General features: G+C 42.2%; 1 protein-coding gene across 1 annotated transcript in view; it reads left to right on the top strand.

Moving 5' to 3' along the window:
- Window positions 1–13,854, top strand: part of pcxb (pyruvate carboxylase b) — a 307,177-nt gene that overhangs the window by 250,523 nt on the left and 42,800 nt on the right. Inside the window, exons 15-17 of the mRNA XM_084546125.1 lie at window positions 1,804–2,025; window positions 8,440–8,596; window positions 12,408–12,648. Coding sequence (XP_084402251.1) covers window positions 1,804–2,025; window positions 8,440–8,596; window positions 12,408–12,648 — 620 coding nt within the window. The remainder of the gene's footprint in view (window positions 1–1,803; window positions 2,026–8,439; window positions 8,597–12,407; window positions 12,649–13,854) is intronic.

Below are 13,854 nucleotides of genomic sequence, written 5' to 3'. Positions count from 1 at the left end.
TTGTTTTGAAGAGCGCTCGGTTGTGACAAACTGGAATTGTCAGTATTTATCTTGGGGATTTAGCAGCATATTGTGTTCCTCTCAGTGAAAGCTTTTAGCACTTACATTATACTGTTAGTTACTTTAATAGTGTTGTGACTGAACCAGGAAGACTCAATCCATTGGCGGCATGTCTTGGTGAGCTACAACACGGCTCTTCAGGAACCCTACGGGTGGCGTCACAAAGGGTCCGTGGTGACTTTTCTTGTTGAATCACTAGGTTGTTCATACCCACCATAAAGTAGATCAGACCACAGATCAGGCATAACATTATGACCGCCTTCCTAATATTGTGTAGGTCTCCCTTGTGCCTCCAGAACATTTGTGACTCATCAGAGAATGGACATGGGCCTTCTGAGGGTGTCCTGTGGTGTCTGGGAACAGGATGTTAATTAGTGGGGGGCCTTTGGGTCCTATGGGTTGAGGGGAGGGAACTCTGTGGATCATCCCGCAGATACTTGATCAGTTTGGGATCTAGTGAATTTGGAGGCCAGGTCAACACCTTGTGCTGTTCTTCATGTGTTTGTTTAGTTGTTCCTAAAGCGTTTTTGTGTGTATGTCTGTATCAGGCTGCATCCTGCTGGTGACATCAAGGAGTGTCATTGCTGTGGGGTGGGGGTGGGTGGTACATGTCTAAGTAACATCCACACGAATGCCAGGTGCAGAAGTTTCCTCGCAGAACATTGAATTGTCACAAGATGGTCAATGCTATTTACTGCTAATGTCACTGGTCATAATGTTGTGGCTGATTGTTAAACATATATGCATTTTGTTTAAAGCACATCGGTGTCTGTGTCTACAGATGTTACCATGACATAGATTGTTTTGTATTTCTTGGGGTTGTGATTTCTGGTCTGCTGGATATGCATCATGTTTGTCTGGTCTCAAAATCAATAGTTTATGTGGAGAAATTTAAATATTAGTCACACATTAAAAAGGCTACAAATGCATCCGTTGAAAGTAATCCATCGAGTACTGCCTCCACACTTTTTTTTTTTTTTTTTTTTTACACTCAAGTATGCTCAGATTTGCACCAACATGACAGCTCTCTGGTTGCTGGCGCTGTGAGAATTTTTGGATCTAAAAACGGGGTCATAGGCCCCGATAACTCCGGATTCATACGTGTGTGAAAAGTGAAAATAGCAGCACGTCCTGGAACCCGTTCGCCTTTAGCTGGCAGCCAGGCTCAGTCGGTTGGATCTCTTGTTTCACTAAACGGTGGCTGCTTGCTTTATATAGAAAAGCAAGGCCATATGAGTCATTGTCAGCGGGAGCAATCCATTTTCACGAATCGGTGGGTGGTGTGTCTAATAAGCCGGCTGCTGAGCTTATATTCTTGTATTCTTTTATAGCTGATCTCCTGAGCTGAGGGCGATAGGAGCAGCAGTCAGAGGAGATAGCAGCCACCTCATTAGCAGAAGTTATGACAAGCGCCAGACTTGTTAACAGCACAACTAGAGAGAACACTTTACTCTGTATCTTGTTAAAGTGATGTAAATCATTTATCTAGCAACACACCTGTGCCTAAAGTCAATACACTGTTTAAGATCGGATGGTGCTCTCGCTGTTTGTGTTAACAAACGATGGAACCCCCTTTATGGCACATAGTTGTAGGTAATTGCCAGTCTGAGGTTTATATAAAACACCTTTACCTTTTTTTTATTATTTTAATTATATCAGTTGGTTTCTATTCAGTAAACGGACTCATATCCCCCCTCAGTTCCTCTAACCCACTTTATTTTTCCCTCTCATCTCTCACTATAGCCGACCCACCGGTGGGTTTCCGTGACATTCTGCTGCGCGACGGCCCTGAGGGATTCGCCAAGGCTGTTCGCGCCCACAAAGGTCTGTTGCTAATGGATACCACGTTCAGAGATGCTCACCAGTCACTCCTGGCGACCAGGGTTCGAACCCATGACCTGAAGATGATCTCGCCGTTCGTCAGTCACAACTTCAACAACCTTTTCAGCCTGGAGAACTGGGGAGGTGAGTGCCCTCTTGTTGAACTTCGTACAAAGCCAACAAAGCAAGGCTGGCGGTGCCGAGTTGATGCTAAGTTTCGTTTTCGTCTTTATTGCACTATTTCTTCATGTTTTGAAAAGCAAACATAAGGCGACGTTTAGACATATGTTTTAAAAGCTGTGTAAAGATGCAGAATAACTGAGCAAAGAAACTCTCCCACAGGCAGCCATATACAGAATATCATGAATCTCTTTCTTTTGATAGCTATCATATTAATTAAATCCCATTATACCATTTCAATGAGCGAGCACAGCCGAGCCGGTACCTGAAATCCTCTGTCCCTCTTTTGTAACATTGATCACAGAGATTGTACCATTTAGTTTGTTGTTAAAAAACCTCTGTCGTTCTTTCATGTCCTCTCTCGCGTCAGTCTTCATTACGTTCCCCTCAATAGTAAATAATTGAACCTTTTGCCTGCTCTTCAGTCGATAGAGAAAATCGCCTCATTGAAACTTCTTGAGGCACGAGCAGTTCAATAGTGTCTCTGTGTAATATGTAATTACTCTAAAAGTGGACAGAGGACAAAAAAGCCTACATCGCCTTTGAACAGCTGGCGACAAACCCCAATTATCAACACTTCTTGATAATGGTCCTGTGTGAAGAGCAATTGTCATGAACTGGTTTCAGAGAGTAAATTCATTTTCCCCCCTTGTTTGAACACACAGGACACGCACATTTGTAGAAGAGACGTGCCCAGTGAACCTCTTGAGGCTGAAACATTTCATTTGATGCTCAATCATAGTAAACCGCAGAGCGATTGTGCTTATGCTCCTAAGAGTGCTTTGTGCAGATCACAAGAACAAATACCACGAGAACCAAACGACAAAAGCCCTGCTCTGTTTCAGGTTCTGTTTCAGAGACTGACTCGTCGTTAGATGCCGGTTGAACCAAGTGAGAAGAAGAAAAGAAAAAACAAACACAGGAGAGGTTCTCCAGTGAAACCTCTTCGGTGCTTTGTGAGATTAAATTCCTCCTGGTGTGCACCGGTTAAAGGGAAAGCAATATATTTCATTGCTCCGGGAGAGCGCCCCGAGCAGATCTCACATTAAGCAACTGTCTAATTATTTCATGTTTGAACAGATAAAAAGGTTACAGCAAAAGTAAATTATTGAGTAGATGTGTCGATAAAAAGGCCTTAAACGCTTCCTCACTCCCATCTGGTCGTGACGTTATTACGAGACTGACCCGAGAAAGATGATAGTGATTCAGTTTAGCTGCGTCTGAGCTGTTACATAAAAAGACAATCTTTGAAGAGAGACGGGGAAAACTTGTGGTGAACTCGCTCTGAGGGGAATGGCTGATTAGGTGCCAGGGAATCCCCCCCCCGTCAGTGTATGTCGTTACACAAAGTGAGCCAGCCCCGAAAGGGGAGAGTGCTTTGATTGAGACGCATAAACACTCTTAAAGGAGTTCATTTCCTCATATCTGACAACTTAAAAAAAAAAAAAGTATTTCCAAGTTTCCAGCTGAGATCATATTAAAATGTTTACAGTCATGCATAGCACAACCTCCCTGATAGCGCTACCTCTGAGGAGCCTATATAATGCAGCGTCTCACTGGGTTTATTCACAGTCCAATGAGGCAGATGTCTTGGCTTTTGAAAGCAGCGGTAAATCTCCTTCTGGGAACAGCACTGCACTGCATGCCTTAGTGCCCCGTTTCTAGTTTTCGCTCAGATAAAATCTTCTACTTTGACGTCAGCAATGTCTGAACTAACTCACACGTGCTAAACAACAAGGCGTCACAACGATGTAAACACGGAGGCCGCTAAAGTCAGCTTTTACATCAGTACATATGAGCAGATAATATCCAGACGTATGAGGCGTTTGTGTGTGGAGGTGAATGCAGAGACAGGAGTGGTGGGATTTTAACAAGAGCAGCTTCACTGATTTTCTTTTTTTCCCCAGCATTTAACGATGTGTGACTCCTGCCAGCTCTGAAATGTGACCAACGTCAATCTAGCGTGACGTAAAAGTCAAATTAATTCTAACGGGACTGCTGAGACTGGGGCTGCATTGCTAAAACAAAATAAAATAACAGATTAGTATCTGATTTATGACCAATTATGGAAGTGGCTCAGAGCAACAAGAGAAAGAGAAATGTGTTTCAGAAGCAGAAATCTGTGCTAACAAGTCAAGAAAACCTGAAAGAAGGCTTTGAGACCATCTTATTGTTGACAAGTTAATTTTCACGGAATGAATTACTGTTTTTTTGCAGCTTGGGCCGCTGCTCAATCATTAAAGCTAGTAGATATACTGACAAATAATTGTCAGTATATCCTTTGACACTTCTGATGATAAATATACGCTTTAATAAAGTCGTGGCTATAGCACAGAACATATAATTTTAAGCAAAATGGTCAAATAATGTCTTCACGATAGCCAGTCTGCAACTATTAGACTATTAGACTATTTTTTTTGCAGTACAACGTATAATTATCCTTAAATAAACAGTCAAATCTAATCTAAGTAAACGCAGTGGATTAATTCGGTGTCTGAGCTGAATCATGTTAAGATAAAACTCCCGGAGAACAGTGAGTACGTCTTGCTTTGTCTTTCCCTTCGTGCTAATGTTTGAGTTGCTGTGGGAGTCTGGTTTTAAAATCTTCCGTCAGTGAGGGCTTTCGAAGTTTAAACAGCGTTTCATCTTCGTAGAGACGCTGGAGAGAGTTAATATATGCTTTTCTTTCCTTTTCACACAATGAAAGCAGGTGAACGTCACTGAAATCAGATGTAAAACACGAGAAAGTGAAACGGCTCCTGAACTAATGATTGTGTTACCGTGTAGCTGGAGGATTGGATTCATTTGTCTGTCTCACATAAGCAAAGCTGTGGTGGTATTGTGTGAGAAGTGTTATATACTAGTGGATCCTCTTGAGGCATCAGCTCATAACATGATTGTGAGTCAGAGAAAGCAGAATAGTAATTATTTGAACAGAATAAAGTCCAGAAAGAGAGACTTGGCTGTTTGGCTGCGTAAGTGGATGAGAGTCTTCCTGTGCAGACTGATAATTTTGGCCTGGTGAAGTAAGAACAAGAAAGTGTTTAGAAAATAGAGAGATGCAGTGTTTTTACTTGCCTTAAACTTGAATCGAGATAGGATGGAGATTAATCATTTCATTGATTCTAGTTAAATACATTCATCTGGTCGTCTCAGAGGTAAAAACCCACTGCAGCAAGCTGATGGGGTAAATGCAGAGAAAGTAATTAAATAAAGTGGTGGGCGTGTACAGTGGAGAAGGTCCCGGGTTCAAATCCATCGGCCAACCGGGCCTTTCTGTGTGGAGTTTGCATGTTCTCCCTGTGTCTGCGTGGGTTCTCTCCGGGTACTCCAGCTTCCTCCCACCATCCAAAGACATGCTAATTAGGTTAATTCTTGATTCTAAATTGGCCGTAGGTGTGAATGTGAGTGTGAAATCCTTGATTTTATGAGACAGATTGGTGGAATTTATGTGTTTATGCAGTTTTGTTAGAACCCTTTTCTGATTCAGAAAAATTCCAGGGTGCTGGTGGCGTGATCACCTGGTTGCAGGTGGCAGCCTCAGGTTGTGTAGAGAAGTGCATAACCTGATTTGATTGGCAGGCTGAGGCCAAATGAACGAAGATGTAGAGACGCCTCCTTGTAAGGCCATCTACCACAAAGATGGCCTTTGCTGACCCACGTTATAGAGTCACAAGAATGTATACTGTTACCACTAGGCTCAAAACCGGCAACGAAGAGGGAGGCCACACACAGAAGTAACCGTCAAATTAGTTTATTTAATTACAACAAACCAAACAAAAGGATCAGGATGATGAGGGTGCAGTAGGCCTGGCTGGGAGAGAAAGAGGCACTTAGAAGTGCTGTCCTTTATGCCCTTCTAAGAAACCGAGCCCGCATGGGCAGGTACTTACAGCAGACCCCTCCCAGCTCCACCTGAAAACCAGCATCAAATAAGGAAGAGAGTGGGAGGGATCGTCACAATACGTAGTAACACCTCTGTCGTCACAGTACTCCTGATTAACTTGTAATTTTAGTTGGCATGTCCCGATCAAGTTTTTTTCCCCCTAGAACGATCCAGATCATTTAATATTGATCCAGATCCAATCCTGATCCACTTTTAGTTTTTTTATTCTTGTGCATGTTTTGTTAAATAAACATTTCCAACCCTGGTGATGGATAAAGCACTTTAGATCATGTGTGCACTGTGCAACTCTATTGAGTACAATAAACTTCTATATCAGTAGGCTTTATGCTTGACGGTTAAATAGCTCTCCAATACATTAAGAAAAGGAATACCTGCCTCCAGGGTATTCCTTAAAGATGTCCGATTCATTTAATAGGTTAGAATAAAGCAGCGTTTGTTGTGCGGATGAATGACATGAAACTAAAAGTGTAGGTGATGTACTGATTTATTTATAAATAGCTCTGTGGTGCAGTGCTCCACTTGAACATTCACACCGTCGCTACCCAAGCTTCTCAGATCCACCAGTTGCTAGCCGCGCTCTCACCTCATATTGATTCAGGTTGTGAGACACAAATTAGACCACCATGCTGCAGGAAGTTCAGCCCCAGCACACACACACCGTCCCACGGTGACATCTCACTACGGTAACTTTAAACGCTTCCCCCATAAATCACTTAATGACCACGCGAGGATTAGCAGCCGCGGCTCTCTTGATAGGACACCCTTTTACACCGAGCACTATTACTACTACTAGTGATCAGAGATACAGATTGTTACGCTCGTCTCCGTCTGAGTCCTAAAATAAATCTCCAAAGGGAGATGGCCACGTGAACGCTGGCACCCAGACACATTGTCCCGATGCAAGAAGGTTTTTCTACAGAGTGGTCTTAGATAGGGAATATTGCTTTCACATGTTTCAGCTGCTTAGAGGCAGAATGAATCATTGAAGAGATTAAGCCTGTGAAGGCCCTTTGAGGATTAAGTCCCTTCCTGATATAGCGTTCCTCTGTACACCACGGAAGATACAGTAAAATGAACTGGGTCACATAATGTCTCTATACGGTTCCCCAGATCTGGCTCACAAAGTTAATCAGATGGAGTATGGATGGTAGATTCTGAATTACTCCGTGTGTGTGTGTGATCACGTTGTACTATAATAGCGTCTGGTTCACACCGAGCAGTTGCGTAATCGTTGTCTGAGAGTACTTTTACATGCTTTAAGGAATGCGAGCCGTTTCTCGGTACAAACGTAGATCAATAAATCCAGAGCAACAAAGTCTGAGGTGACACTGAGAACTGCTCTGACAAGAAAAACATACACTTAAGCAAAAAAATCCTTCAACGCAACTATTCAAATTGTAGATAAGAATCATTTCTATTCATTATTCCCTGAAGTTTAGTATATAGAACCTTGTGCACGGACAAGCAGTTTAACTGTATAACATGTACATCTCTACAGCGTCTACTCCCGGAGACAATTTGTCCCAGAATCATTTTTGTCCTTGAATACATGGCTGCCTATTGCGGGCTCGTTTCCATCCCTCCATCTGATTTATTTCAGCTCACATTCGCAGCAGATTGCAGGCGGCCTGCGCCTCCAAAAGGCGGCAGGCTGCAGCAGTGACCATGCCTTAATGTCCTGCGTTTGGCACCAGCTGTCAGTCTTCATTTGTGTCATCAGACCCTTAGAGTAGATCCCTCTGTCCCGCGTGGACCTCTCACTCCGCTTCGTGTTTTCAATGTCTCACGTGCGATGAAACATTAATGCTAATACGTTTAACACCAGATAGGATTGCTCTGAGTCATTTCCGCTCCGAACCGGTGGTTTAAGAGATGCTGACGTGGGCTAAAATCCAAACCGAGGGGGAGAAATTACCAAAAAAATAAAAGAAAAATGAAGAGGATGGTGCTTTTTTTTTCAGGGTCGTTCCAGCTCATGGGGTTGGGAACAAGCAGTTGTGCTTAGTATTCTCTCCGTGTCCAAATGTATGAGTGCTCAGAAAATGAAATTTAATGATGACAGTGTTGGATCAGCAGAATACCACTGGAGGCTTCAATATTTCTGGCTGATATGATAAACGGGTATGAGAATCGCTAATCTACTCCCCCAGAAAGGGAAATGAGAGATTGCTATCTCCTCTCTTCTTCTTTTCCGCCTCTTCCACTGGAACATTTCTTGGATTCAGAAGTGACTTTAAAAAGAAATGATGAAAGTGTCACGGCGAACAAAGAGCGTGCCGCCGCTATCATCATCATCATATGTTTTATTTGAGCATCCATTATTGTGTCTTATGTGTTTGCGCCGTCTTGGTATGTTTGAGGGATGACTATTATTTTCTTTATTTTTTCAAATTGAGATCAAAGTCGGGATGATGTATGAGGCTGGAGATGAAATAAACTGTGTGTGTGTGTGTGTATCTATGTGTGTGTAGGTGCTACCTTTGACGTGGCCATGCGGTTCCTGTCAGAGTGTCCGTGGAAGAGGCTCCAGGAGCTCAGAGCTTTGATCCCGAATGTCCCCTTCCAGATGCTGCTGAGGGGGGCCAACGCCGTGGGCTACACCAACTACCCTGACAACGCCGTCTTTAAGTGAGTCACACACACAAACCTCAGGTCACTTGTTAAACAATCAAACCATTCAGCGTCTTACAATGAATGTGTACTTTTTATTTTATTCGTTCACCTCTAAATCCACACCATCTCCAACAATGAATACAAAGTAGGGACGCCGTATTCACGCCAGTCTCAGCTGCATTGTCTGATTTATGTATTGAAAAAAATCTTGTATAGGAAAGAGTCAAGGAGCAGCTTTAATATTTCTTTTTTTTTGACATATTCTATAACAGCTTTCATTCACTTGTTGTAAAACATCCATTTCAATAAGATGTTCTTGAAGCCAACTGATCCTCCTTCTGCTCCATTTTCTGACGTGTTTTTTTGAAAATGTACTCTGACTGGGTCGTTTCCACGGGAACAACATGGGTGACCGTCGGATTCATCCTTGGGGTTTTTTTGTGTTGTCTGTGTAATATAGTTGGGCACTTTTATTTATTTATTTATTTGCTATCCTTGAATAATTACAAAAACGGTTTGGCAAAAGAGAAAAGAGAAATGGAAATGCAGAAAACGGTAAAGCTAAAACACAAAACACATCATTTTCCACAGGCGATGGCAGGATGAAGGTACAGCTTGGAACACCTACCTCTAATTTGGTGCCAAAAATAATATCAGCTGCTGCCAGCTGATACTACAATCATGCTGTTTCTATCGTTCTTCATTTTACCACTACTACTAGCTACGTATCTATTAGTGACAGCTAGATTCACACAAAATACTATCTACTACTACAGATATATTACTATTATATCTTTACATCTTAAACCCAATTCGCACGGGACTGGTTTTACCTGGGGACCTCTGGTAATTTATAATAATAGCAGAGGTAATCTGTGATCTTAATGCCGTGCAAATCGGCCACGTCCGTATTTTATAAAGTATAAATTACACCGCAGATTACCTATCCTATTTCTCATAACACAGAGTTTCCTGTGATAAAACTAATCCGATGCAAATCAGCATCTCTGTGATTTGGGGGTGGGTTTTTACTTTTTCAAGGCTGTTGCTTGATTCGCGGCTTTTTTTCTGCCTCTTGTCACTTAAAAATTATGAAGGATGCGCTATAAATCAAAGATTGGACAGATGTTAGGGTGCAAAGTTGAGATGTCGCTGACCCATTCACCCTTTGAGACGGATGAAATCATTAAATCAAGCATTAATGTGTTCATCGGTAAAGGTGGGGCTGATTTAAATACTGCCAGGTCGTTCGTAATCTCTTCCTCTGGATCAATAGTCTCATCACGTTTTATTTTTTTAAAACGTTTATTATCGAGTCAGAATTTGCAAACTAACTAAAGCTGTCAAAAAGTGTAAATTGTCCTGTGACACACACTGGAGTGAAGAGGAAAGTAGCAGAGACATAACTGAGATAGAAAACAACCTTAGTGTTTCTTGTCTATTATCTTACACTCATACAAACCGAGCACACTCAGTCTGGTACAGTCCCCCCACACCATTGTTTTCCTCTAAAACACAGGTGTCAAACATACGGCCCGCGGGTCAAAAGCGGCCCACCACAGGGTCTAATCTGGCCCACAGCAAAGTGTAAAAATTACACTGGAAATTTTCAATGAAAATAACTATCCCTAATTTGTCCACTGTTTTAGTGAGAGAAGTGGACAGAACACAAGACCCAGGACTAAACAGCAGATAGCAATGTGCCAAAATTGCACTTTTCTTTTCTTTTTGAAGGATAGTTTATTAAATGTTAACATTCTCCTAATTTACTTGTTCTTCTTTAAACTAAAACAAGTGGAAAAAATCTGTCACTTGTAGGTTATTATCCTACTGGTCCGGCATGCTTGAGATCAAACTGGGCTGTATGTGGCCTCCTGAATTAAAATGAGTTTGACACCCCTGATGTAAAACATACACATTTCTCACAAATGCAAACTGGCTTTTTGTCATTTAAAAAAACAAAACATTTATTGTGTATTTTTTTATTTTAAATAAATAAATAAAGTCAGTATTTCTTGTCACCTTTCTCAGCATTGCAAATTGCCTGAAGTTTCCAGCTTTCCGAGTCTAGAAATACTGATTCTGCCCCTGACATTTCTGCTGCTGTTATTTATAACACGTTCCTATCAGCCCTGCACCTTCATAATAAAAGATGGACATGCAGCGCGGAGCCTTCTGCTGCCTTCTCTCTAAATCCGTCTATATGGATGTACCGTACAGTGGCTAACCGCAAACCACACCACACAGCTCCCACGCATTTAATCAGGTCAATTTGGTTGATGTGTTCCTGTTGCCTCTTCCCATGCTCGGCGAGTTACGCATCATTGATACGGATGTATACTAGTAATGCACCATAAGAGCCATAAATACTCCTGTGCCTACATTCATGCATGCACACAGCTCTAACTCGTTTCCAAATGGATTCACAAGCTACCTCGTTGATGTGCATGACTCATACATATCTATACAAACACACACACACACACCTGCAGTCAGCTGCACACACAAACACCCCCACGCCCAGAGTGTGATTCCACTCGCCTAAAATAAATGAGTAGTGGCTAGTTTATGACTAATGCAGCTGTCCCCTCCTCCCTCTTTCCCACTGAATCTCACACACACACACACACACACGCAGACCTCCACTTTCCTCTGTGTTTTTAGTCCCCCACCCCTCCTATCAAATAGTCATTACTTATCCACACTCGCACCATTCATCTCCCTGCATTATAATCTCCTTTCCCTCTGTTTTAACTCCCTCTTTGTTTCTCTTCTCCTCTCATCACCCTCTTCGCTCATCCCTCTCAGCGTCCCATAGGGGGAGTGCCATCGAAAATTTGCACATCATTGTGATTAATGGCTTTGATCTGTTTGCCTCTCTCTCTCTCCTTCCTTCCTCCCTCCCTACACGGTGTCACTCCCTCGCCTGTTTTCACTGCGCCGACCAAGTGACCCGAGCGTCTTCACTAACTAAATCAAATCAAAGTGTAATTCCATTTCATTTAATTGATTTAAAGTGCATTTATAGGGTCACTGTACAGTGCACTTAGCACTTAGAAGCATTTTTAACATGTCTAATCTGCCCGGAGGTGTAAAAAGGTCATGTGGTTGCTAACGAGATTTTCTTCACTCTGACTTTTTTTATGTTTGGACAAAAAAACTTTCTGAACTGAGAGAATAGCTATAAATTCAGCTCTGAATGAGATATGCAGGACGCAGCAGTGTTGCTGATTTGGTGCCAAGTAGCGTACACTAAACACCACTTGTATACACTGTACTGTATTACTAAATAAATAACGGACACAAACGTTGGACCGGCAATCCTCTCGTGGCACAAATAAACAGGCACAAAACGAAAGCTCTCAGTGTGTTTGTGTGTGTGTAAATATTGCATTACACAGCCACAGCAAACACTCACCCCAGTTATGAAAAACCTGATTAAAATACCAGGGCCACGGCAATAATAGGGAGGATTTAGCACTAGCAGCCTGGATAATGAGGCAGGTATACATTTCTCTCCGGTTATTGTGGCTGGTGTAAAGCTGTGTAAGCTCACTTTTCATCAAAATAGTGGCGATACTGTATTTGCGCAGGTGAGGGAACATTTACGAGTAGCGATATGGAGATGGATATAAACAGCTTATCCCGGCTCGGATGCGCGCTATTATCTGGAGTACCCTGTGCATGAGGGCGAACTCATTACATGCGAGTGAGAATGTGTGATAATCTTGCCTTGTACAGTAAGTCCTGACGTGATTTGAATGTTGATTAAAAAAAAAAAAACACTTAGTTGTTGCTTGACTAACGCCGTCTCGTCTCCCTCCAGGTTCTGCGAGGTAGCCAAGGAGAACGGCATGGACATCTTCCGCGTGTTTGATTCCCTGAACTACGTGCCGAACATGCTGCTGGGTATGGAGGCGGCGGGAGCAGCAGGTGGCGTAGTCGAGGCTGCCATCTCGTACACCGGAGACGTCTCCGACCCCATGAGGCAGAAGTACTCCCTGGACTACTACGTGAAGCTGGCGGATGAGCTTGTCAAAGCCGGAACCCACATCCTGTGCATTAAGGTGAGCTAATAAAAGGTTCCTGGAGCGGCTCTGAAATCTGTTCACCGTCTCTTGGATGTCTGCAGTAAACCAACTTGTTCCCTCCCTGTGAAAATCTAAACATTAACTTGTTTGAATCTGTGTGCAAATCTCTGCCACCAGAATAGCATAAAACCGTCTGAAAAGAATCTTTGAAAATACTTCAGATGTTTTTTTTTGTCTCCGAGCCTTTGCACCAAATAGGAGTGATTCTGTTTTATCTTTGTTCAGATGTAAAAACTTCTTTGACATCCTTGTAGAATTTCAGTGTGCGTATTTTCATATTCACTTGTCTGAATCTGTGGTGAAACTCCTTTGTCTTGACTAATTCCTGATCACACAACCACTGGAATAGCAGAGCTGTAACTGATACTGAGCCGACAATGAATCAGGAAAAATAACAGTTTTCCAGTGAATCCGTTTCTCCGGTGTGTTGAATTAAAACCTCAAAGGCTAACTATTGAACACGGCTGATGGTATTCAGCCTGCTCCAATTAAAATTACTTGTACACTTGAGCCTCTTATCTAAATGAACAGACTGATAATGCTCACATTGAATTAATTTCTTTATTCAGGCATGACAGGATATTTTCAGACGGGAAATGATAAACTCCCCCTCTGCCGCCGTGTGAACCATCGCACGCAGCAGTGGCAATCTCATAAAAGGGTGGCACAGCTAATGAGGTTAACTTTTAAAAGAGGAAATAGGCATGTGTAATAACTTCCCGGAGTGTAGTGATCATCAAAGGGAGTGCAACTACACATCTAAGCCCTGGCTACAATTTCTGTTAATATCAGTTAAGATTTGTGCTTTATAATTATCCTCTCAAGAGTGGGAAACCCTCAACTGTGGCCTTTATTTTCTTGAGGTAATGAATAATATTTCTTGCTTGTGAGCGACCAAAGTGTGATTTTAAACCAATAAAAGAACTAGCTTTCCAATAGTTCTCAAAAATTCCAAAAAATTAGAAACCGCCTTAAATTAAATGTCAGATTTGCATATTTTAAAGAGCAAGTGTAGAGTTTAAATATTCACCAGCTGTTGTTGGCCATGTGGGATGTTCCATCCACTTGGGGCATAAATACAAAAGGCAGCCTCCCCTGCATCAGGTCATTATAAGATCTGTGTCTGTGGACCTGGAGAGTTCTTGCTGGTTTATATTTAATTAGCCTGACTTTTATACACTG

Source organism: Chelon labrosus (genome assembly GCF_963514085.1).
Source record: "Chelon labrosus genome assembly, chromosome: 1".
Classification (NCBI taxonomy): Eukaryota; Metazoa; Chordata; class Actinopteri; order Mugiliformes; family Mugilidae; genus Chelon; species Chelon labrosus.
This window is presented reverse-complemented; position numbering and strand designations above follow the sequence as displayed.